The sequence below is a fragment of the Eleutherodactylus coqui genome, chromosome 9 (genome assembly GCF_035609145.1).
Source record: "Eleutherodactylus coqui strain aEleCoq1 chromosome 9, aEleCoq1.hap1, whole genome shotgun sequence".
Classification (NCBI taxonomy): domain Eukaryota; kingdom Metazoa; phylum Chordata; class Amphibia; order Anura; family Eleutherodactylidae; genus Eleutherodactylus; species Eleutherodactylus coqui.
The window spans coordinates 41254471-41279911 of NC_089845.1; the positions used below are offsets into that span (position 1 = coordinate 41254471).

The window sequence follows — 25441 nt, forward strand, 5'->3', positions numbered from 1 at the left end:
GTATGTTAGGCTGAATGAAGACAATGCCCATCCAGTTCAGCCTGTTTCGACCCCCTTGTTGGTCCAGAGGAAGGCAAAAAACCCCAACGAGGCAGGGAAAAACTCCCCTTTCTTTTTTTACGCACGTATTCCATGTAATGTACACACGCTAATGTGAGTGGATCTATGAAAATCGATGTACTTTCATTGGCTTCATTCACCACGTATTCAGCAGGCGTACATCGCATGCGTAAAAATCACGCCCGCGGACATGAGCCTTTATTCAGCGGCTTCTATGGTTACCATCCTTAAATAAGTATGAAGGTGTAACTCGGCAATGACTGACTATAGAGAGGAAACTATTCTCACATGTATGTGTTAGAAGTCAATCAGCGCTGCGCCCCCACTCCGCGGTGCTTTAGGAATTAATGCGATTCCTGTTTTGTCTGCACTCATTACATGATCTGGCCGCAGCGCTCCCCCTAGGGCTGCCCCCTTGTAGCGTATCCTCTCTTTCCTGAGTGTTAAAGTTCTCGGCGAGGAACATGTCAGCAGTGAGCTATGAAAACATGTATATGTGGGAGGCCCGCTCTCCAGTGTATGATCTCAGCCAGACACATCCACAGCCTAATCCCGCTTACTTTTCTCCCGTTGCAATTCCCAAGGTTGCATGGGAAGCCGAGAAACTTAAGTTCACTTGTCTGCGGGTAATTCTCAAATTCTTTAATCTGGTTTACGAGTATGGATGCAGAGGGGAGAATTCCAGTTGTCTGGTAATGGGAACGGTTCTGTTACGTAACTTAATGGCTCATATTATGGCTGTTCGGATGTTATTATAGCCAATGAGCTTCTGTAAAAACACTTGTCAAAAAGGCTTTGTTTTCTGCTAGAGCTTTTTTTTTCCACATTTGACTTTTTTGCACAAGATTTCGCTGTTCCAAGCCCATTCATTCCAAATAATGCAATCCCCATCCCCCTTCCCTCACACACACACTTTTGCATAATTAGTGATATTTTACCATTCAGCTATGTGGGAAAGCTGGGTGATGCCCTAATATATCGGTTGTTACAAAACCTTCCCAGAAGCCTTGTCCATTTTAACATATCTTAAAGGGGTGGTCCACTATTGAACAATCTTCTTAGAAGAACCTCTAAGCTAATCACATGGTGATCAGCTGTAATCCGCAGCAAGTATTCAATCTCCCTGCAGCGCTACTACAGGGCAGATGAAGCATTACACAATGTCTGTAATAAAACAGTGGGCAGTGGGTAAAGGACAGACCTGTGGGGTCCTCCAGCTTTGTAGCTTTATTTGAAATGATTTAATTCTGAGGCTGACCAAACCCTGTGGAGATTCTGCTGTCACATTAGCAGCAGACTGCAGACTGTCACTTTGCATTGAGTTACAACTAAGTAATAAAGCTCTAGTTTGTAGCCGCCTCAGTGAAACGGCTCTAATAGACAGGGTCTAATAGACTGCCTGCTAATCATAAATTGGCAAGCTTCATAGCCTGCAATCCCAAAGTGATCATCACACCCCTCCCCAAAAATGGAATGAATTATGTCCCCTAAGTAGTACCAATGAAAACAACGCATCCCACAAATAAAGCCCTCACAGCCCCCTCAATGGAAGAATAAAGTAGAGATGGCATCACAAATTTTTGTGTGTTTTTACAGTACAGAAATGATAAAACCTAAATTATGTATATAAATTTGTATCCCTGTACTCTCACTGACCCAGAAAATAAACGTGACTTCATTTATACAGCATGGGGAACAAAAAATAACAACTGTGGAACTTTTCAACATCTCATATGTACCCTAAAATAGGAATTAAAAGATACAACTTGGCCTGCAAAAAAATAGGCCCCTATGTTGATACTTCATGTAAAAAAAAAAAATATTAATATTAATCTCAAAATTCTATGGCTTTTTGAACAGTGTTGATGAAAACAGAAAAATCGCTCTGTCCTCAAGGCGCAAATATCAGTGTCCTCCGGGGAGTTAACTAGCATGGGGCAAATTCTAGCAAAAACGCACCCCTTTTAAAGTTTGACCTGCTGGATGCGGTGCCGGCGCTCAGTATTCATGTGTTTGTGTTCCTGGCCTGGATAGTGGCCCCGGCTTTTGTGCTCGCTCATTCTCATGTTTGTGCTTCTGCAGGGGGAAGGTTCCACACTCGGACATTGAGACCTTGTTTCCTGGAAAGAGCGGAGACTTCAATAGTGAGAAGTTTTGTGCTACGTGGTATCTGATCGAGAATCACTCAGCCGCGAGGTAAGTGGCCGGCCGCTCTTCACCGTTCCTGTCTGTTTCTACTAAAATTAGACTGGGTAAAATGTTTTTTAATTTTTGTGATATTGTGACCCGTAAAGCAATGGTTATTGATGTGTTCGCTTGTGTGATGTGTTCAGGCCTTCCTACACCGCACAATGATTGTATGGCATGGGGCGCAGGTGCTTCCCATACTCATATAGTGTTCTTGGCCACCCAAGGAGAAGCGTAGTGTCTTAGTATCTAACAGACTGCAAATGAAATACCAGTTTTAACCCTTTCCAATCCACTGTCTGACATCTAAAGACATTCTGATTTGAAGGCTGTACAGCTCCGATATCGGAAGACGTCCAGCAGGGTATTCTTACTGTAGATTACTGGCCGCTCTGTTGTCGGGGGCCTCTCCGGCATGTCACATACCGCAGTACTGGCTCTAGCCAGCAGATGGCATCATTGTATAATGGCAGAAAGAGAAAGCCCCCTAGAAAACCCTGAATCCAAAATTGGATTGCAAAGGGTTAATCACTTCCGGAATGTTTAGAGAAAAAAATCCTAAATTGAGAAAAAATAACTTTTTTTTTTTTTAACTTTTGACACAAGGCTATATTATAAAACAAGATGAAAAGCATGAAAAGAAACCTACAGATTATTGACATTGCTGAACTTTAAAACAACCTATATTCTGAAACTAAGGCTTCATTCACATTGTCGGAGGGTCTGTTCGTAGTCTTGCGCTGATTTGCATGGAAATCATGGACGAGATTTTGTCCGTGAAGATGCTGGAGTGTATAATGGCACGAGCGAAACCTATTCTATTCGGCAGGTACCGTTCAGCACCTTGGGCATCTGGCACCTCCGCATTTTGTCATTGTTCGGCTCTTAGGATAGAGCCAAACAATGGAACTGTCCAATGACAACGGGAACAAGCCCCAACGCATTGTTTATTCCTGTTTTGAGGAAGCAGGATGAAGAAAAGTGCCTTTTTTTTAAGGTGCAGGATAAACAGTAATTAAGAAATCGCGTGTACCCCAAAATGGTGCTCTTAAAATAATTCCGCAAAAAACAACTTCCATGCAGATGACAAGTGTCTTATCGTATCACTGCCAAACCATTAACTGAATGGTGTGAGAGCAACTTGTTCAGCACGGGACCCTCTTCTATACTGTCCATATGCCTTTATGGGTGTATGCAGAAGGGTTGTCTTGTGAAATAATTTAAGAGAGTTATAAAAATGTCTGATAATTTATCCAGTAACTGCTCATGGTGACATCATAAGGATCAGTTGCATTCACAGAAGTGTTGTTTCTGTATGGCTCTGCTACATGCCCGTCACACACACAACACTGCTACATGTACATCACATACAGCTCTGCTACATACATTCTTCATATAACAGGGATCAAAAGCAGCACAGCAAAGTCCTGCACACACTGATCACCCCCGGGTCATGTGACCCTGGACTCCTCCCACACAGGTGACTGATCACATGACGGTGACGTCATCACAGGTCCTGTAAGCACACGGCTCTTGTAGGTATTCATTAGTATTCCATAACCCTACAAACCCCCTGCGGCCTCAGTTGCTATGGAATACTAACAACCACCTAGCCGAACAGCAGCCGTGTGCTTACAGGACGTGTGGTGATGTCATCGTCATGTGATCAGGGGCGGAGCATATAACTCACTCAAGATGAAGGACCTTTGATGACATCACCGTCATGTGATCAGGGTTGAAGCATGTAACTCACTCACGGACAGACAGGTTGTTGTTAGTATTTTGATATGTTTTATAGGGAAGAAGCATAAGGCTAAGTTTCCTTGCTACTGTAACCATGTGTGTATGAAACCCTGTCCACTTGCTACAACCAATGGTCACACAGTTTTGCTAATAATGCCAACAAGCTAGTGCGGCCATTGGTTGGGGGTAGGCAGGGATTCAGACTCATGTGTTACTGCAGCGTGGAAACCCAGCATAATATAGGGATCATTCATGTGGCTGTTCGGTGACAAGTTTGGTCCGCAAATTTGGGTGCAAAAGAGCAATTGACTGTGGGGCGTCCGATTTACTTTGAGGCCCTCACACTGCTTATCCTACTTTTGTCTGTGCAAATGAACAAAAATGCAGTGGTTGTGTTGTTTAAAAAAAAGGTAAATAATGCTAAATCATTGCATAACGGCTCCCACCCACTTGCGTTTTTCTTGCGCGTTTTTCCTTCACGCGATTGTCAATAGGACTTTCTAATGTTAAAAACGCATCGCAAGTTTGTGCTTTGCAATTTTTGTGCGATGCGTCTTTAACATTAGAAAGTCCCATTAACAATCACGTGAAAAAAACGCAAGTGTGCAGAAGCCCTAATAATGATAAAATTGTAGTTTGTAGACTGTCGCCTCAGTTAATAGGCCCTAATAAACTGCCTGCTAATCTTAAATTGGCAGGCATAATACACTGCAATACAAAAGTATTGCAGTGTATTATTGTAGTGATTAAGGCGAAGGAATGGTCAAGTCCAGTAAAGCTCTATACAGATACCCATCAGCTCATTCTATCCAGGGATTCGGTTATAAATGCCCAAAGAAATAGCGCAGCATGCTGCGCTATGTTTTCCGATAAATTGACGGAACTCTTGGATGGAACCAGACAGGACCCATTACAGTCAGTGGGTTCCATCAGGCACAGGTGGGTTCTGTCATTTGACAGATCTGGTAGCCGTTTTATTTTTGATCTTTTTGTTCTAGAATGGAGCAGAAAAATTGGAGTCAGGTTGTTACCTCATCTTCGCGAATGATACTTTATTGCAAATTACCAGAGAGGATTATGCAGCTGCTGGAGTTTGTAGCTCACAGAGCATTGCCTAGACCGGATACAATTGTACCAACTGCTCAGTTCAGAGCAGGGATTTTTCTTCCAGTATGTTCCAGTTTGCTTCTTCGGAATATAAGAAAGTGTTCTCATTCCTTGGCTGCAAATATCTTGAAAATGCTGAGAATCGGAAATACAGATTGTTTGGAAGTTGTAGAATCGTTCATGTTCCCCGTGATGAAGTATGATTTTACATTTCCAATAAACTACTTTCCTGCCGTCTCGCCTCTTTCTAACCATCACTGTGGTAACTTTTACATTTGCTCATCTCTTACTAGTAACGGAATTGTAACCTACAGCAGCTATAAAAAAGTCTACCCCCCCTCCCCCCCTACAATGGCAGGTTTGTGTCATGGTAAAAAAATCTGATGAATCGTTACAGGTTTATTTCCACCTTCCGTGTACCCCGCTATCTGTACTGTTCCATTGGAAAGAAAACTGAAATATTAAAATTATATAAACAAAACTTTATAATGTGGTTGCATAAATATTCACACCCTAACGGCTTATTTACAGGAACGTATATACGCCGGTGTTTTCACAGCCGGACGATAATACGCTTCCATCTAAGCAGTTTCCCCCTCACCAACTCTCTCCCGCTCTCCTCCAGTCTGGCGTTTGCAATGGGAGGGGACAGGGGCGGAGCTAAGCTTCGCTCTGTCTCGCCCAGTTCCATTGCTGGCTATGGGCAAGGGGCGGGTGGGAGCTTGGCTCCACCCCCATCCCACACACTCACATTAAAAACCACTCGGAGGGGAGGAGAGAGCCAGAGAGCCGGTGAGGGGGAGGGAAGGAGGGAACTGTTTAGATGGGAGCGTATATCAGCCAGGCGGGAAAACCCGACCGATATACGCTCGTGTATATAAGTACTTAAACTAATACTTGGTTGTAAGGAAGAGTTAGCAAAGATCGCCAAGTCAAGATGTGCCATGCTGATAGATGCCTACTAGTGATGAGCGAGCATACTCGCTAAGGGCAATTGCTTGAGCGAGCATTGCCCTTAGCGAGTACCTGCCCGCTCGAGAGAAAAGGTTCGGCTGCCGTCGGCGGGCAGGGAGTGGCGGGGAGGAACAGAGGGGAGATCTCTCTCTCCCTCTCTTCCCCCCCCCGCTCTCCCTGCTCACTGCCGCAACTCACCTCTCACCCGCGCCGGCAGCTGAACCTTTTCTCTCGAGCGGGCAGGTACTCACTAAGGGCAATGCCCGTTCGAGCAATTGCCCATAGCGAGTATGCTCGCTTATCTCTAATGCCTACCCAAAAAGGCTGCATGCTGTCACAAAGCCAAAACGGTACTTTCACCTTAAAATTATTTGTTTTTTCACTGGAATTGTACAGATAACGGGTCACATGGAAGGTGGAAATAAACCTGAAATGATTCATCTTTGTTGGATTCTTGACATGACCCAACCTGGCATTGTAACAGGGGTGGCTGGACTTTGTATATCCACTGTAAATGCTACGGTTTTAAAGAGGTTAACAAAAGTTCCAGAATAGAATTGCATAACAAAAACAGTAAAGAGAAATACAGAATTCCCCAAAATATCAGCGGACACATGGCGGGCGATATAAATAGAATATGGCCTATATCTCCGGCAGCCGTTGTGTTTCGCTCCACCATCTGTCTTTGCGCCACCTTCTTGGCCCGCAGGTGACCTATGAAAACGTGATGTTGAAGGTGTTCCGAGCGCTTTTGTTTTGCTTTGCTTGACTATGTTTTTTCCTTCAAGGAAATGTCTTCCCTCAGACCTGAAGGCCACTCTTCCTGGTTCAGCAGACGTCGCAGACTATGGAAACAACTGTTGCACTTTTCGAAGTCCTTAAATCTTGGCATTGTCCTCCGTGTGTCTGTGGTTGTGTTAATATTTATACTGCTTGTGTAGTATTTGTACATACTTTTAACAAGCCTTTCCATCAAGCCCTTGACAAACCAAACTGCGTAATTTGCTTGTATTAACTATTCGCTATTTATAATAAAGTACGTTGGTTGGAGTTCGTAGCCGTATAACACGGCGGTCACATCTCCAAACCAAATACAGTATATTTTGCAAAACGTCTACTTTTATAATTGCTGGAATGCCACTTTTTTGAAACTTCGCCCAAAAGTTCTGAATTTGCAAAATGAACTTCTGCACTTTAGTCAACACACAGGGCTGGTTTTTTTTTTTTCGATCTTGTCTCTCAAATCTCACTTTTCAAGGCTGTCCATAACGGCTACTGCTGTATGTTACAGGGTAGAAGAGGCGGAAGTATGGAGTACAGTGCTGCCTGCTCTGCCGTCATTGGCTGAAGCTGCACCTCGCAGGTCTCCTGCTCTGCCGTCATTGGCTGAAGCTGCACCTCGCAGGTCTCCTGCTCTGCCGTCATTGGCTGAAGCTGCACCTCGCAGGTCTCCTGCTCTGCCGTCATTGGCTGAAGCTGTACCTCGCAGGTCTCCTGCTCTGCCGTCATTGGCTGAAGCTGTACCTCGCAGGTCTCCTGCATGCACTCTGCACACAGAACTGGAACCTTCTGCCCCAATATATTTACTTAGGCCGACTTTAGGACTCATGACCGTATTTTCACCGTGTATTATGCGTGCGTTCCACGTGATACGCGGTGAATGAGTTATTGAAAGTCATTGGACTTCCATTGATCCATGCACACCGGCGTGTAGACCTGCATATTGATACATACGAGAAATAGATCGTAGCATGCTCCACCATGCAGCGTGAGCCCTATACATTGGTATAGGTAGCGTATACAATGTATACAAATGGACGGTGTTTTCATAGGCAATCCTGCTCTGAAACAGATTTAAAAGGGGAAAGAAAAAAAGTCCCAGTGCGTGTGATACGCAGGCGTTCACAGTGCGCTCGCAGCTGAGAGCCAGTGTCTACAAGCAGCGGTCTCCCCGCAACGTTTTACTGATACCTTCGTGGGCATGAGCCCTTACACGGACGTATCCGCGCGTATAATATGCAATGAATAGAGACCATTGGTTTCAATGGGTTAATTTACATATGTGTAATTTCCATGCACATTTCAGCTGCGCAAAAAAAGATAGAACATGCTTCTCTTTCTGCGTGTTTGCGCTCCTGAGGTCCCCATAGAGGGCATAAATGCGTAATTCTGCTGGAAAAAGAACACATCTGCAACTAATTAGCCACTTTAATGGTTGCGTTTGTTTGCTGAACATGCTCTGCGGCAGAAAAAGGGCAGTAAAATATGCCAATACGCGCAAAAAAATCCTCGTTCGTAGCACAAAAACGTCGCAATTGCGCTTCCGCCCGTATGAAGCCAACCTTCTCAAGTGCAGACATGTGCAAGGTAGCAGAGATGTGTGATTAACATGTCCTATCCATATTATGGGATCACGCACTATGGTGACAAATAAGCCTCACCCTTCGGTGATTTCAGACGGCCGTATGCGCAACTACGCTCGCTGGTATGGAGCCTAGTTGGCATAAACAAGGTTTTGTTTTTTTTTTTTATTCGACGGCCGTTCAAGCTACGCACCATAGCACAGGAGTTTGACAAAACTAGCGGGAAGAGAGGTCCTGTCCGATCTCTTATGCACGTAGGTAATACTACCGTATGTGTGGGAGTGAAAGGGCAATTCCAATAGTGAAAGCAAAACCACTGATTATCATTTGAGATTGGGCTTTTTTTTTTTTTTTTTACAGTTATGTGCCCGTATCTCGGCTGCATAATGGGACAAAAACATGGCCATCTGTTTAAGCCCTCAAGCACGAGCACGGCGGTGCGCTGTATGATGGGGGGCTGGAGAGGTGCAGCACTGTAAGCAGTGATAACAAAGATCTGGTACCGTGTTAGCCAGTAGAGCAAAGTGTGATTGTTCTCAGCAAGAGAAACCAAGTAATCTTGTAGATATGATAGCTTTTATGGCTAACAAAAATACATGATGTTATAGCGAGCTTGCGGACCAACGCAGGGTTCTATTTCATTTAAGCCCGAAGCAGAACCCTGTGTTGGTTCGCAAGCTCGCTATAACATCATGTATTTTTGTTAGCCATTAAAAGCTATCATATCTACAAGATGACTTGGTTTCTCTCGCTGGGAACAATCACATTATGTAAGTAGTGCCAATCATGTCAGCGCCGTCTTGTACCTTGTCTGAATATATTGTAATGGCACCACTGCAGTCATTTTGGAATGATTCAGCTGTATTTCTAGACTCTAAATCACTGGGTCTGAGAAGGTGTTGTGATTTAGGACATATCGCACTAATGTTCTGCACCGTCCAATCCGGTTCCTGCCTGCAGCTGGCGGCGCGGGATCAGTCAGTAATGTTCAGTCTGACTCTAGCCATGCTTCTTTCTTTTATGAACTCAGTTTCGAACAACTCAAGATAGCGGCCAACAACTTGAAAAAGCAAGCAAGCAAGAAGAACGAGGGGAACGTTGCTTATGTGAAAGGAGGACTCAGTACTTTCTTTGAGGCTCAAGATGCATTGGCAGGTAAAACCTTTTTATGTTTTTCTCATTGACATTCCCAGATGACAAATGAAATCTTGTATTTCTTATTTTTATGGTTGTTATTTTCGTGATCCTAGTTAGAGATGAGCGAGCGTACTCGCTAAAGGCAAATACTCGAGCGAGTACCTGCCCGCTCGTCTCAAAAGATTCGGGTGGTGGCGGGGGTGAGCGGTGAATTGCGGGAGTGAGCAGGGGTGAGAGAGAGAGAGAGAGAGATCTCCCCCCTGTTCCTCCCCGCTCTTCCCTGTCGCTCCCTGCCCCCCGCCGGCACCCGAATCTTTTGAGACGAGCGGGCAGGTACTCGCTCGAGTATATGCCCTTAGCGAGTACGCTCGCTCATCCCTAGTCCTAGTATAGCACATGTCCTTATGTTATTTCCCTATCATTCTCTATTTGGATACATCTATGCCTTTTCCCGGTATTCTTAAATTCATTAACTGGTGATTTTTCCAACCACATCCACTGAACGTTTGTTCCAAGCATCTTCTACTCTTTCAGTAAAAAAATATTTTCTGACTTTGTGTTCTTATCTCCCCCTCCCCCAAGTAGTCTCAGGTTGTGCCCCCTTGTGTTAAGCCTTCTAATGCAAACACTTCCTGAACCTTATTGATACCTTTATCATATTAAGGGCTTCTGCCCACAGACAGATGTTTGCTGCAGAATCCGCGGTGGGTGTCCGCTCCGTAGATCCACAGCCAATGGCGCCCATAGCATGCTACGGGAAATCATTTCTTCCTGCACACTTGCGGAAACCAATCGCAGTTTTCTGCAAGTGGGGGGAAAAAAATCACAGCATGCTCCATTTTTTTTTTTCGTGGATTTTGCGCGTATGGCTTCCATTGAAGTCAATGGGAGCCATCTGATCCATGGCTTTTCAGCAATCACATTGCGGAAAGGTCGCGGATTTCACATCATCGCTAAGCGATGATGCGGGAAAAGTAGTAGTTCAAATAAAAAAATAAAATAAAAATCTGCCCTGCACATGTCCGGTGGCTCGCTGTGCGGACTATTCACAGCACAGAGGAAAAAGAATAGTGACAGGTACGCGCGGACGCCACTGCTGGCAGAGACGGATTCCACTGGGGGATTCCATATACGGAATCCGGCTTTGCAGTGTGCAGGAGGCCTTAAAGTCCCCATCCTGTCCCCCTTCTCTCCTCCAGGCTATACAAATTAGGTTCTTTTAAGTCTTTCCTGATAAGTTTTTTTTGTTCTTAAGATCTTCCACCATTTTTGTAGCCCGTCTTTGGACTTGTTCTCTTTTATCAATGTCTTTCTGAAGGTGAGCTCTCCAGAACTGAGTGCAGTAGTCCAGATGTCAACAGAGCTCTATATAGCGGGATCACAATCTCCTTCTTTCTACTGGTTATACTGCCAGCTATGCAGCCAAACATCCAACTTGCTTTCTTAATGCCGGACTGTACTGTGGACGCATTTTAACTGTCAGAAATCAGAACCCCTAGATCCTTCTCTTCTGAAGTCTTGGATAAAACAGAACGTCCAATATGATACTCGGTCTGAGGATTTCTTTCACCCAAGTGCATTACTTTACATCCTGAGACAAACCCATTCGGCCAGAAGATACCCCTTTCCTGCTTCCTAACCGGAACCCCATAGGCAGGTGTGAAACCACCCTAATTTATCTGGCTTCTCCTTTTTTGGTACTATAATCTGCCCTCGGTAAAGCCGTACTTCCATGTGTATTTGCATTGTTTTTAAGGCATGCAACAGCCCTATGCCATAAATGTCTTACCAGTTGGAGTCAGACTACTGGGACCCTCACCAATTTTGAGATCAAGGGGCGTTTTCAGTGGGAAATTTTCTATTGAACTCAACTGAAAATCTAGAAATGGCTGAACCAACGTGTTTCCATCGTGTTTGTGTATACCCTGCAGATAGACGTTCGTGGATGAGCCATGCTTGCATGGCATGTGGTAGTGTGGATTATAATGAGCATTCTGTAAACGTTTGTAGGTTTGAGTTGTAATTAATACATGGAGATGATTGCATAAGCATGATTGGGAAGCTTGACGACGCCAACAGAAAATTGGATATTCTGGACAAATTACTGGCTAGTTTTACCCAACTTGACTGTTTTTAATATCAAAAAATTGTAGTAAAATTCCCCCAGAAAGCTTTAGTTGACTATTTGCATGTTGAGTGAACCTGAACCTCGTATTGTACTCCATCAGGACAGACTTCACTTCAGTGTTGAGATAACGGGCCCTGCATTAGATTGACAGCCGCGATCTAATGCCCTCTTAGTAACGTCACCGCTAGATTGACAAGGCAGGCCAGAAGACGAGGTAGATCTGATAAAGCCATGTTGTTTGGCAGGAAATTAAACCAGCGCTCCGGATAGTTGACCAACTTGACCTTTTACTTTCTGTGTAAACATTTCCAAGTTTCAGGACACAAGTGACTTCTTCATTACAAACCAGGACTTGTTACTCCGGCTGATTGCCACCAGGATAAGTCTGAGGTTTATTTGTAGTCCAGAAGTCACAACTCTTGACAGACAGCAAAAATCAATAAGTGGCGGAGGCCCTGAGAAACACAGGAACCCCGTTATCAAACGACTCATGTGTTTTTTTGACGGATGAGCTTGAATTGGATTATTTGGCTGTTAATCTCGTCTCAATGGCAATCTGTCCAGAATGCAAACCTGATACTGAGCATTGCTGTATAAAACTTGTATATAAGGGGTTGTACGCATAGATTGGAGAGGAGCTTCGGACCATTTAATGTCTGGGGCCCTATAACCAATAGAATGTTAGATCTCGCCAACTTTAATGCATCTGCTGAGTTATAGATGTGAAATGACACATTTACTATCATGGCGCTTCTCTAGTTTTGGGAACCAATTTAGTTTCCATCCTTGTTGGGGGCTAGGTCATAGTTACATGCCTGAGAGAAAGTTTGTGCGAGATGCTCTGAGCGCGGTACGATGTTTACGGGAGACCACACATTGCAAGTCCTGTTCTTGTACGAAAATGGAACATTTTTCGCTCTCGCATTTTCAGCGCGGGCGAGGAGTTACTCATGGACATTAACCCATTGGAAATAATGGGTTGATAGAACATGTAAGTTCTGTGTGTCTTGCAGTTGTACAGAACTTGTGCGCTACTCTCGGCCATGTAAATGCAGCCTTAGGGCTCGGCACACGTGCACATTTGCAGCTGCAAAATCTGCATGCCGAATGCGCCGTGAATACAACCAGATTGTGAAGGAACCCATTTAAATCAATGTGTTTGTTTTTTTTTCTCGAGGAACACAACATGCTTTATTTTGATGTGCATTTGCGTATTAAAAGCCCCCGTCTGCATGAAATCGTGCACTGAAATGCACGATTTTGCGCGTAAAATCGAAAACACCTGGGACTAAGTAGGCTGGCCTGTCCACCTAATCGGCTGGCCCCGCCTACTCAAACATGGCACTGCCAGGACCGCGCCAATGTGAGCGGTTCTGACAGTGCAAAAAAGTACAGTCACAAGCACGTCCTGCATAGCGCAAATACGTCACGGTATCGTTGGTGTATACACACTTACACCCGTGTGCAGCCGCTCTAAAGGAAATGGGAAGATGGAACAATGGCATTTTTATTTTAAACTCCTGCTTTCCTACGGAAAGTTCAATGGAAGCCATCTATGTGGGAACCGCACTGAAATAGAGCGTGCTGAGACTTGTTTCTGGACCAAAAAGTCTGCAAAACAAATCCGCATGCTTTTAATTTATGTGCGGGTGCTTGTGCTTCCATATTGGTGGCTTGATTTGCGGTTCTTCCGCACGGATCCGCAAATAACATCCCCCCCTTGGACATTGGGCCTAAGGCCTCATGTCCACGGGGAAAAGAAGAATTAAAATCCGCAGCGGATTTTAGCTCTTCTCCCGCGCGCGGATCCGCACCCCATAGGGATGCATTGACCACCCGCGGGTAGATAAATACCCGCGGATCGTCAATAAAAGTGATTTAAAAAAAAATGGAGCATGAAAAAATCCGGACCATGCTCTATTTTCATGCGGGTCTCCCGCGGGGACGACTCCCGCGGGCTTCTATTGAAGCCTATGGAAGCCGTCCGGATCCGCGGGACACAAAAATCATATTTTACTTACACGCTCCGGTTCTTCTCTTCGGCGCCGCGCCATCTTCTCTCAGCCGCGGCCGAATCATTTTGCTTCGGCCCGGCGCATGCGCGGGGCACGTCACCGACGTCATCATGCACATCCGCCGAGCCGAAGAATGAAGATCCGGCCGCGACGAGAGAAGATGACGCCGCAGCGAAGAGAAGAAACGGAGCGGATGGGAGGTAAGTTTATTCTCATTTATTTGTATTTTCAGCGCTCATGTCCGCGGGGCAGGAGGGACCCGCTGCAGATTCTACATGTAGAATCCGTAGCGGGCCCGATTTTCCCCGTGGACATGAGGCCTAAGACCCAGATAACCACATTAATAGTAATGCAACCACATACAAGACTTCGTTGGGATTTTAAAGTCGTCCATAAACTTTTCTTGTATGAAATGAAGATTAGGGTTTTTATGAGTTGTTTTTTGTTTTTTTTTCGTTTCTTTTTCCTTTCATTAAAGTCCATGAGAGCAAAACTCTACATAAACAAAAAAAAATCACAAGACTGTATAAGACGTGCCTACTGTTACTGGCACTTGTAAGGCCCTTGTATTAAGATACCACAAGGCTTCTATCCCTTCATGAGGCAGGGACAGCGCTGCATGTGCCTTTCGAACCTTGACGGACCCTACTAAGTGGTGTAGTTGGCTGTTTGGATCCGTGGTATGATGACTATAGCCACAGTGTGATTGTCCACATTAGATGTGTCACGGGAAGCACTAACATCCACAGTTTACACCTTGGTTGGGGATTTGGTTCTGTGCTTTCTTTCTTTTTTGGAAGTTCAGAATTGGCATGAAAAGTTTTTAGTGTTTTTTTTTTACTTTTCGCTCCTTGTTCTGCGGATCAGTCGTCCTCACACACCGGCCCTCCAGCTCCTGCATCTATCTTGGGCTCCAGTATCTTGGTTATTCATGGCAGATTCTGTCCTTTTTAAGCAGAGAAATAGAACCCTAAAGACCCCATTGTAAGCCATTGGGGTCCTTTGGTGCCAGTGGAGTGCGTTGTGCATTGCATCCATCACAGAGCGGTGGCCTCTGAATGTAATGGAGTCATCAGAGCCGTGTGGGAGATGCAAGCGGCGCCTCGTTCAGTTCTGTATTTTAGGATGTGTTTGCCATGTATTCCCGATCCTGGATCTGTTGGGTGCTGGGCCGGCCCCTTCCAGCAGTACAAAACCTGGAAGGCAGCACCGTCCCGTAAGATGAATATGTCTTCTTGGCATTGCAAAGTCATTTTGCTGCTATTTAAGTCCAGGCTCCATTTCTCATCGATGTCTGGGTAAGAGATGGTATATTTGCTGCCTGCACTCAGACTTCCTGAGAAGATGCTCTAGGAGTCTCGTCACATCAGTTCGAGGTATTGAAGGGCAGGAACACTTTTTTTTTTTTTTTTAGTCCAGCGTCGATGATTGGTGTCAGATTATCACGTTTCGGACATCGATGCCACCTCTGTCTGTGATGCTGTTTGTTTAACCCCTTAAGGACCATATAGGGATTTTACGTATGTGGTGGTTTTACGGCACTATGTTTTTTTGTTTTGTTTTTGTTTTCTTCGTCAGCTAGCAAAATTATTTTTGCTGCGTTTTTTTTTCCTTCCGTGACATATAGGGCTATTCTCATAATATCTATTTTTCATTGAAATTTCATACCACTATTTTTGGTTTTATTAGGAGTAAAAAACAATTGCTTTTTAATTTTATTTTTAAAAATTTGTATATTTACGCTAAAATAAAGCACGGCAATAGGTTCCTCATTTTGTTTCAGACATTTTGATATATAATTTGTATAGTCTTGGATTGCAGGCTGCATATGGCGGTGGTTTAACATCAATGTTCCCCATCACGTCATAATATTCCGCATTCACAGTATCATTTTTTTCCTCCTCTGTTTCACGCTTTTCCACTGCAATTGAGGCATCCATAGGAGCCCCAGTTACAGGGGAAAACATCCCCCTGTAGTGACAATAGTCACTGGCAGAGCTGATGTGGGTATACTAGGATCTTGATCGCCGAGTTGAATAGTGGAAGTAACACTTCGGCTTTCTCTCTATATTACATAGCACACTATGTCGCCTGCAAGAGGGAAGGCAGAAGCGATTAAAAACCACTTCTACCTTCTCCTCCGGGTCCTTGGCAGTGAATAACAGCCAAGGACCCAACCTGCTTGTTCAAGATTTCAGGTGCTTTAATCCCGTAGCATGTATTATTTTTTTTTTTTTTTTTTTTACTATTGACCAAGATGAACCCTTTGCAATCCAATTTAGGGGTACCTAGGGGGCTTTCTTTTTCTGCCATTATACAATGGCGCCATCTGCTGGCTACAGACAGTACTGCGGTATGGGATATGCTGGAGAGGCCCCCGACAACAGAGCAGCTAGTAATCTACAGTAAGAAAATACCCTGCCAGATGTCTTCCAACATCGGAGCTGTACAGCCTTCAATCTGAATGTCTTTAGACGTCAGACAGTGGATTGGAAAGGGTTAAAGCCCAGGACCAAGTGCTGTAAATTTACCATATTTGGTCCTTAAGGCGTTAAAATTGCTTCAATCATAACCATTCTGTACTTCCCGGTTGCTGCTGACCAGAACATGTAACTGCTATAGAAGGTCACAGCTGTGGCCAGTGATTGGCTGCAGAAGTCACATGTCCTGGTCGGCAGCAATCGGGAAGTACAGAATAGCTGTGAACTAATTTTATGTCCTGGGAAAGTCCCTTTAATTGTGCTTAGCTCGCCTCAGGCTGATCAATTCAGAGAGAGGTGAAAACCCTTTAATTAGGGAACCAGATCTTGACTGACACAGTTGTTCCATTTCGGTGGGTCTTGACAGTGTCAGCAGTTACATAGAGGCACAGACTTTTGCATCCTTTCATGGAATCTAGAAGTGCTAAAAGATTTGTACCCTTTTTGGCTTAACAGATTCTGGAAATAAGGTTGGAATGTCTGACACGTAGGGTTCTAAATTTTGCAATACTGTTTTCTGTCTCTTCGCCTCTGCATGCGAGCGTTCATGTGCAAGGCGGAGCGCAAATTGTTTCCTCTAGAAGAATTTTTGTCTTTTTAGTATAGGCTGATGTCCCCATTAAATCTGTTCACCGTGACCTTTTCTGTTGTTGAGGAGGTCCTGGTTCTCCTTGTAAAGGTCCAGATGAGAATGAACCTCCCGTACCACTATGGTCGCCCCCTTGTCATGTGTAGCACACGGTCTACAGGAGGCCGGTGTGTGGGATTCAGGCTAGTAATGCTCCATTGAAGTTGCTCATTGGAAGGACGTATAGTACAGCCCATAAATCACCACTGTACAGACTGCCCTGTGCATGCAGCAATGTCATGTTTACATGTGATCCCTCACTGAGTTTTATTGATGCATGGAAAGGAAAATGAAACACCATAGTGTTCTTTGTAAAGTTTCAGGAAATATTTAAACTTTTTTTTTTGCACTCGGTTGGAAGTAACCCAGTAGAAACGTGTGTCCTATAAGAGACATACCACCCAAACAAATCTTACAGATGGCCTGTATAACGTCCTGCTGCAGAGCAACATTTCATCGTGTAGATGTACTTGAACACTTGTAACGTCTGAGGCTGCCTTCACAGCTGCGTCGGGGGGTTAGTTTTCGTTGAGCAGGAAAGCGAAACCCTCTGGCCGAAAGGGGTTCGTATTCTGATGAAATTAGACCGTGCCAAACGGACCCTATTGACTAGAATGGGGTCCGTTCAGTATACGCCCGGCTTTTACCCCAGAAGAAAGCGCTGCATCAAAGTGGGATGAAATCAGGGGGAAAAAAACTCTTTCACCATGTTTTGGGGTCTTGCTTTGACAGTGTACACCATGCAACACAAATTACATGTTATGGTACCTTTTATTTTGTGGGCCAGTACAATTATACCAAATTCACATAGATATAATGGGGGAAAAAATAAATAAATAAATATATATTATTGTATTTTATTTTTTTTAACTACTTTTAAAATATAAAATATTTTTTCTGACCATAAAAGTCCTTTCTGTCGCCATCTTCTGACCACCATAACTCTATTTATGAGTTTTAATTTTTGGTGAATGGGATTGTGTGAAGATTTGGGTTTGCGAGGCAACCTGTATTTTCTTTTTACACCATTTTGGGGTACATATAACTTTTTGATTGTTTTTTATAATATTTTTTTTCTTTGGGGCACAAAGCACCATTTTGTGTATTTTTTTTTTCTTCTTTGGATGGTGTTGACCGTGTGGGATAAATAATACATTATTATAATATATCGGTCTTCTATGGACGCATCAATACCGCATACGTTTTTCTTGTTTGTTTTTAATTTTTTTTCTATTACAAAAAATAAAACTATTACTAGAAGTTTAAAAAAAACTCACATTTTCCCATTAGTAGTAATAAAAAAAAAAAAAACTTTATTTTTAATTAGCATTTTATTTTTTTGGTCCCCAAGGAGACTTGAATTGGCAATCATCTGATCGCTTATAAATTATACTGCAGTACTTCAGGGAGGCAGTGAATGGAGGGGCTTGGGCTTGCGATTTATTTGTTATTTATTTATTTTCCCTATTCCTCATGGACAATCCATGTGGAAAAAGTCTAGAATACGCGATCATCCACTTTTCCGCTATGAAACACTTCTGCGGTGGAAATCTGCATGTGGAATCCGGCCCTGCCATGTGCAGGCAGCCTAATGATACATTTAGCTTTACTTAACCCTTTCCAATCCAATTTGTATCCTGGTTTCCCTAGGGGGCTTACTCTTTTTTTTGCCATTATACAACCACGCTATCTGCTGGCTAAAGCCAGTACTACATGAGGTTACACATTGGATAGGCTCTGACAGCAGGGAGGCTGGCAATATACAGTAAAAGAACCCTGACGGGCGTCTTCCAACATCGGAGCTGTACAGCCTTAAATCATAATGTCTTTAGACGTCAGACAGTGGATTGGAGGGGATTAAGGTAGTCATTTGAATACACCCGAACCAGGTGACTACGGTATAGAATGGGTATGGGGCGACGCAAATATTCCCCTATGTTGCAAGAAAGAAGGATCAGTCTTATGGAATTTTCACATGCTGGAGATAAGCTGCCGCCCAAACTGTCTGGCAGCAGCTTATTACCGTCCCCCTATTCTGAACTCTATTACTCTGTATGTTAAAGTCACTTCTAAGTGCTGAATTCTGATTCCTTTCTACAACTTCACACAAGTAACCGTTACATCAGTCTGGTTATCTGGGCTACAATAACTCGCAGACACCTTCTAATGATCATCTTTTTTCCAGCAATCCATCAAAAACTCGAGGCGGATGGCACGGAAAAAGTGGAAGGGTCAATGACGCAAAAGTTGGAGAAAGTTCTGAAAAGTAAGTGTTGTGTTCCATAGCAAACCTCTCTTAACAGCTAAACGGCTTCCTTTCATTCCTGCCTGTTTCCACAGGACTTAGAAAGCAGTCAGTCAAACTCATTATGCGAAAAATGCTAAACGCGATGATGGAGTGTCTCTGACATTACACCGCCGCGTAATGAAAGGCAGCACTATTTTTACCTTGTACTTTTTTTGCCAAGATATATAGAAAAAAATAGTCCTTTTTTTTTTTTTTCACCACTGTGTTATTGATATAAAAACTTCCTTGGCTTGTTTGGCTCGTCTTCTCCTGGGCTCGGCCTCCGACTTACAAGGTTCCACAATATTAGAAGTGCTGGGATGACACCTGCATGCATTCTGTATGGAACATAAACTTCATTTCGTGGTATTTCTTCTACATGTTAAAGTGGTTTTCCGATGCGATGCCATTATAGCTGAATGATTGTGTAGGAAGTTGTGCAACTTTTTAATATATTTCTATTCCTCATTAACATCTCTGCTTGCTGTCAATATGTGCTGTATTTTTCACCACTTATTACGCGTGCGATGCACGGCTGTGTGATACATGGGGAATGGAGTTGATCCATGTACGTGCATGTAGACACTGCATATAGATACGCACTAGAAGTGGCATGCTCTATTTATCTGCAAACCGCATAGCGTGGGCCCTATACATTTACAAAGGCAACGTATGCATCGCTGTCCCTATGCATTACATTGCGTGTGGGTGCCATTTTCATATGCAACAGGTTTGAAGACCGCGCTTCCAGCAAGAGATTGCTCTGATTGGCTGAGCCCACGGACTCAGTCAATCAGAGCCAGTGCTGGATACACCAATCTCAGCCATTCATTGAATGGCTGTGATTGGTTCCTCGATCACTGGCTCAGCCAATCAGAGCAATCTCTTGCTGGAGGTGGGGTCTTCAAACCCCTTTAACAGCAAAAGATGCTTTGTCGACGCTGACCGGTGCTCAGAAGCCTGCAGAAATGCTGGAGCAGCAGGAGGGACCCGGACGGCGCCTGCTAGGTGAGTACTGGTTGTTTTTTTTTTTTTGTTAGGCAGTGTAGCTAGGGCTGCATTTATCTCTGTCAAAATCGTGGTACCAAGTTGTGCCGCGTTATCAGGGGGCTGAAACCCCTGCCCATTCATTTCAGTGGGTGATACAGAGCTGAATGGCCAGAAATAGAACATACATGGCTGTCAAAGCGCAACATTTAAAGCGCTGCGTTTTGACGCTTGTGTGAACAGCCCCATTGATTCATCTAATCACCACAACTCTAACGATTTGTATATCTGCCTGAGATGGAACTGCATGCCGAGTTTTGCAGCAAAACGACAACTTCTTCTAGGGGCCGGATTGTTTTTTTTAAATGAGTGTATATTTTACAAGTGGCTGCACAAGGCTGAAAAAAATGGCGCCAAGAGTGTGTGTTTGTTTTTTTTTAGATAAAATAAGGGTGCCTGTCCACCGTGCCTGTAAACCGCCGGCGAATCACGCCCTCTGAAACTTTCCATAGCACTGCTATGGAAAGCGCCGTCACACTGTCCACGAGCGGAGAATCATTGCGAATTGCCCCGATTCTCGGCGGTCCGCCTATCTATCAGATAGGGCTGACCAACGGAGATTCGGCGGCGGCTCCTGCGGCAGAGCTTTGCCGCAGGATACCGCAATGCCCGTGGACAGGGGGCCTAATAATCTTTATAATGTATGTCAAACATCTCCTGTTCTGGCTATTAATGTATAAATCTGGACTTATCACTATACGAACTATTTGCAGAGGCCTGACTAGATGACACAAATTAGGATCGGACAACTTGTGTAATTTTGCTGGACTCTAATGAAATGCTAAGCTTAATGTATGAACCCACAACTAGTGCCAGTCCTCCACACAGATCTGATGGCTGTCGTGTGCTGAATTAGTACTGTCAGCCGACAGCTTTATTATCTGTAACAACACTTTTTTTTCTCCCTTTTTCTTCTTTTTTTTTTGTCTCCACTTGTGAAGGGAAGCCTTAGCTTCGTGTGGGTGATGAGTTTTTATTTTAGAGCTACAGGCTCCTGCAGCGTTCCACCGTTTGTATTTGTATTAAACAATGATTGTAGCCGGTGTGCTCAGATGCCGGGGCCACCCACAGTGCTGAGCAGAGGCCATGGCACGCAAGCCACCCAGAGAGGCTGATGTCATTTCTTCGACTTTTGCTTAAAGTATAGTCACTAGACCAGATAATGTAGAGCCTCTCTTCTGGCAGTGATCAAAACGTTTCCAGTTTTTCCTCTTATTTTCTTTTGGGGTAAAGGAATAATTAGGATAATTCACGGTTAGAGAAAATGGTGCTATTTACAAGCAGTATATATCTTTTTAGGTATAAATGGCCTCCTGTATCGGGCAATCACAATAGCACCTTTGTAATCTTTTGAACGAAACACTGTTTCACACCAAGACGTCTAAATAGTGAATTGCTAACAATCATGATGCACTCCAGGGATTTCGAGACCAGAAAGGACTGATAATATCTCCAGTTGTTGGTCGTTTGTCATAGATCGACTGCATCGTAACGGGTTTCTTGAAGGAACATAGAGATTGATGCACCCCAAAGTTGGGTTTAGTTGACGGCTGTCCCTAAGACTCTGCTTGCTCTTGTCAGGTGCGAGTACTACGGCAGATACTCTGTTTCAAGAAGTGCTGGGGAGGAAGGATAAAGCGGACTCCACACGGAACGCACTCAACGTTCTTCAGAGATTTAAGTTCTTATTCAATCTCCCCCTCAACATTGAGAGAAACATTCAGAAGGTGAGTTCATGTCACTGTATTTAAAGGGATTTTACTACTACCGTATAACCCATTTAGGGATCGGTGAATGTAGAGCGCATAAAACACTAAAGCCGCAATGCTCTGATTTCTGTAGTGTTTCATGAGTTACTGCAGCATCTCTTGTCTACGGGCCACTTTGTTTGGTTTCTGTGGTTCCGTTTGGCCAGAGGCTACATCCCCCGTGTCCATTGGTTCCTGTGGCAATGCATACATGTGTCTTTGTCTCCACCTATCCAACCAATGCTTCTGCTCCTCCATCAGGAACCTTGACTCTCCGTCAGTCATCTGAGTAGAACATGACAGGTTTGTCACACAAGGCTCTTGTAGATTTTACAGCAGCCGAGGAAGAGACAATGGGAGGAATTCATAAGTGTTCACTCCAGAATTGTCAAAAGTCAAACATTTTAACTAGAGTTAAGCGAACGTACTCTGCCGAGCTTGATGCTCGTTCGAGTATTAGCGTACTCGATGGTGCTCGTTACTCAAAGGAGCATCAAGCCGTGTTAGACCCCGCTCCAGGTTTTCGCTCCTCCCCGCTGTGATGTGCCTGTTTTGGCTGCGACACCGCGCATCATTGGAAAATTTTTTTGGCTGGCTGGCGAGAGAGAGCGAGAGAACTTAGAAAAAAAAAAGCTCGGCCCCCGGCGTCCGACATACAAAAATGCTCGAGTCTCCCATTGTAGTCAACGGGGTTCATTACTCGAGTAGAGCTCTTGAATTTTACGAAAAGCTCGACTCGAATAACGCGGACCCGAGCATTTGGGAGCTCGCTCATCTCTAATTTTAACAGAAGTCCTACTTGCACAAAAAAATTGGCATTTTTGGTATTTTTCAGACCCAGAACTTTTGTGAAGAGTTGGGAGAGCTTGGCTGGAGGAGGTACCTGCTTGTGGAGCTTCAATATAATTAACACCAGAAACTATCGTAAATCTGTGGCTAGTTTTGCCTGGCGTAGATTTCTGGAGGAGGGCCACAGGAAGCCCAAGATGTGACGCATGTATTAAGAGGCTTGCGCCTCTTAATACATTCAGCCCATCTTACTCTAACGGCCCTTATCTAAGACCAATGTGAAATATTCTGGTCTTAGATAAATGTGTGGTGGGACAGACCGATCTGCTTCTACATAAGGATCTAAGCAGATCACAGGAAAAAAAATATTTATATATAACTTTATTTTTTTGCCATTATTTTTGTGCAAAATGATTCACCTTTGCCATGTTTTTGCTCAAATCGCTGCCAAAAACAAGATTTGACCACAACATGTGAACTCGCCCTTAATACAAGCAAAGATTATTTTAGCACAAATCAAGTCTGTTTTTGCTGTCGCTCCACCATTCCCTCACATTTTCATAAATGTTCAGTGAGATACATACAGGAGTCCTGGGGAATGTGGGTATGGTGGGACAATAGAGCAACACTTCAGCACATGACCAGCCCACATGTCAGAACTGGAGGTGGCAACGGAGGAGAGCACAATAACAAAAAAGTAAGGACTTACAGCTTAGAACGAGCTCTGTTCATTCTGAGGGAAAAGGACATTACAGTTTTGGATGAGCAGAGCCTGATCTACTTTAAACAGCTGTAGCTCTGGTTATATGAGGATTCTTGGCTTGTCCAAATATATCTTTGGCCCTCATAGAACCGGAGATACAGCAGATTGAAGTTTAGTCGGGAATACTGAATTTACAGCTGTCTGTTTCAGTTAGTCGCAGAGCAGAGACTGAAGGGAAGGGGGTCGAGCTAGCAGCAGAGAACCGTCTGCGATTCTCCTGTATACCTTTCTCCTTGTCCCAGAAAAGGAGTGGCATACATTTTTTATTCATTTTATCACCCCCTATCAATCAAAAATCCTATTTACTCTCTGATTGTCACATATAGGGTTTTACCCAGAAAACAAGTAAAATTATGAGGACTGGCTCATCTAATCATTCATCCATATATTGTAATCCCACAGATGCTGCAGTCCTTGCTGACCGCGGCATCTAAATCATTTTAACAGAAAAAAAAAATGTTCCCCTTACACATAAACTGCACATAATTGGTATTGCCATATCCATAACAAGCTGTACTATAAAATATAGCATCATTTATCCAGCACAGTACATTTCGTAAAAACAAAAAATTGAAAGTGCCAAAATATCAGTTTTCTGATCATCTCCCTTCCCGAAAACAGGAATGAAGTATAATTAAAAAATCATCTATACCTCAAAATGGTAACACTTCAAAATTTACAAACTGTCCAACAAAAAGCGAGCCGACATCACAGCTGTCAGCTGAAAACTAAAAATGGCGTCATACAAAAAGTCTTCTTGTGGGGAAAAAAAAGTACTTATGTTGTGACAAAGTAGTAAAACAGAATAAAACCTCTATGAATTTGGTGTTGTCATAATCCTAATGACCCATAGAATAAAAGTTACATAATAGTTACACCACAATGTGAACGGCATAAAAAAAAAATCTCAAAAAAAGAATGGAGAAATGGCTTCTTTATTTTCTGTTCTTTTTTACCATTAACCCAGCAAAATTTAAAAAAAAATGTATTGAGAATATATATATATATATATATATATATATATATATATATATATATATATATATATATATAAAATATATATTCTCAATACATGTAATCGAAATTGATTCCTAGAAGAACTAGAAGTCAACCTGCAAAATACAAGGTGTCGTACAGTAAGACTGCCGAAAAATGTTAAAAGCTTGTGACTGCTGGAACACAAAAGGGGATAGGGCTTACTGGCTCTTAAGGCTAAAATTAGTTATGTCACTAAGGCATTAAAAAAGCATTTAAAGTAACGGAGTTCTGCGCCAAATATGTTTACATGAGACATAAATTCAAAAACTACAGTTAAAGAAGTAAAAAAAGTGAAATTTTGGAGGTGTTTTTCTTTCCTTCCAAGTTTAGCATGACTGTTGGGGGGTTAATGCTATTACAAGTTTAGATTGTGCTATGGGGTGGGGATGGCTCAGCTACAAACCTAATAAATCCTCTGCCATTGCAGCGTTGCTGCTTTAGTCCTCCTTCCATGCTTTGTTTACTTGTGATGACATCACGCTTACAACGCCCAAGAATTGCAATGAGTAAATGGCCTTAGCGTGTTGTAGAACCCATGTCCTTGCTGCAGCCTTGGTGCTGGCACAGTGGTGTATTTACTGGGTAACTAAGGAGTATTTAGGGGTTTTTTTCATGGCAGAATACCCATCTTGGCAAGATTTTGTCTGATTGCAGACAGTCCCTTTTTAATTTTTTTTTTTTTTTTTAAGGGGCGGTGGGGTGTCAGGTATTTTTGAAGCAACAGTGACACTGCAGACTTGGCTATTTTGTTTCACTGTATTTTGATGGCAACTCTCCAAAAGTCCACCTCTTTGAGAAGACCATCCCCTTATCCAGACTATTTCCTGTGACAGATTTACAGTTCCACTATATATTATGTATACCAGCCGTCATCTGAGAGGACCACCCTTCCCCTAAAAGACCACTTTTCGATGCAATTTTGGATGGTGGTTTCAAGGAGGTTTCCCTATCGCAGAAATCCTGATCC

General features: G+C 43.5%; 1 protein-coding gene across 1 annotated transcript in view; it reads left to right on the top strand.

Moving 5' to 3' along the window:
- The window catches only part of EXOC2 (exocyst complex component 2), a 168571-nt gene that overhangs the window by 25984 nt on the left and 117146 nt on the right, over window positions 1-25441 (top strand). The window contains exons 4-7 of the mRNA XM_066579268.1: window positions 2143-2256; window positions 9445-9569; window positions 18988-19068; window positions 21718-21863. Coding sequence (XP_066435365.1) covers window positions 2143-2256; window positions 9445-9569; window positions 18988-19068; window positions 21718-21863 — 466 coding nt within the window. The remainder of the gene's footprint in view (window positions 1-2142; window positions 2257-9444; window positions 9570-18987; window positions 19069-21717; window positions 21864-25441) is intronic.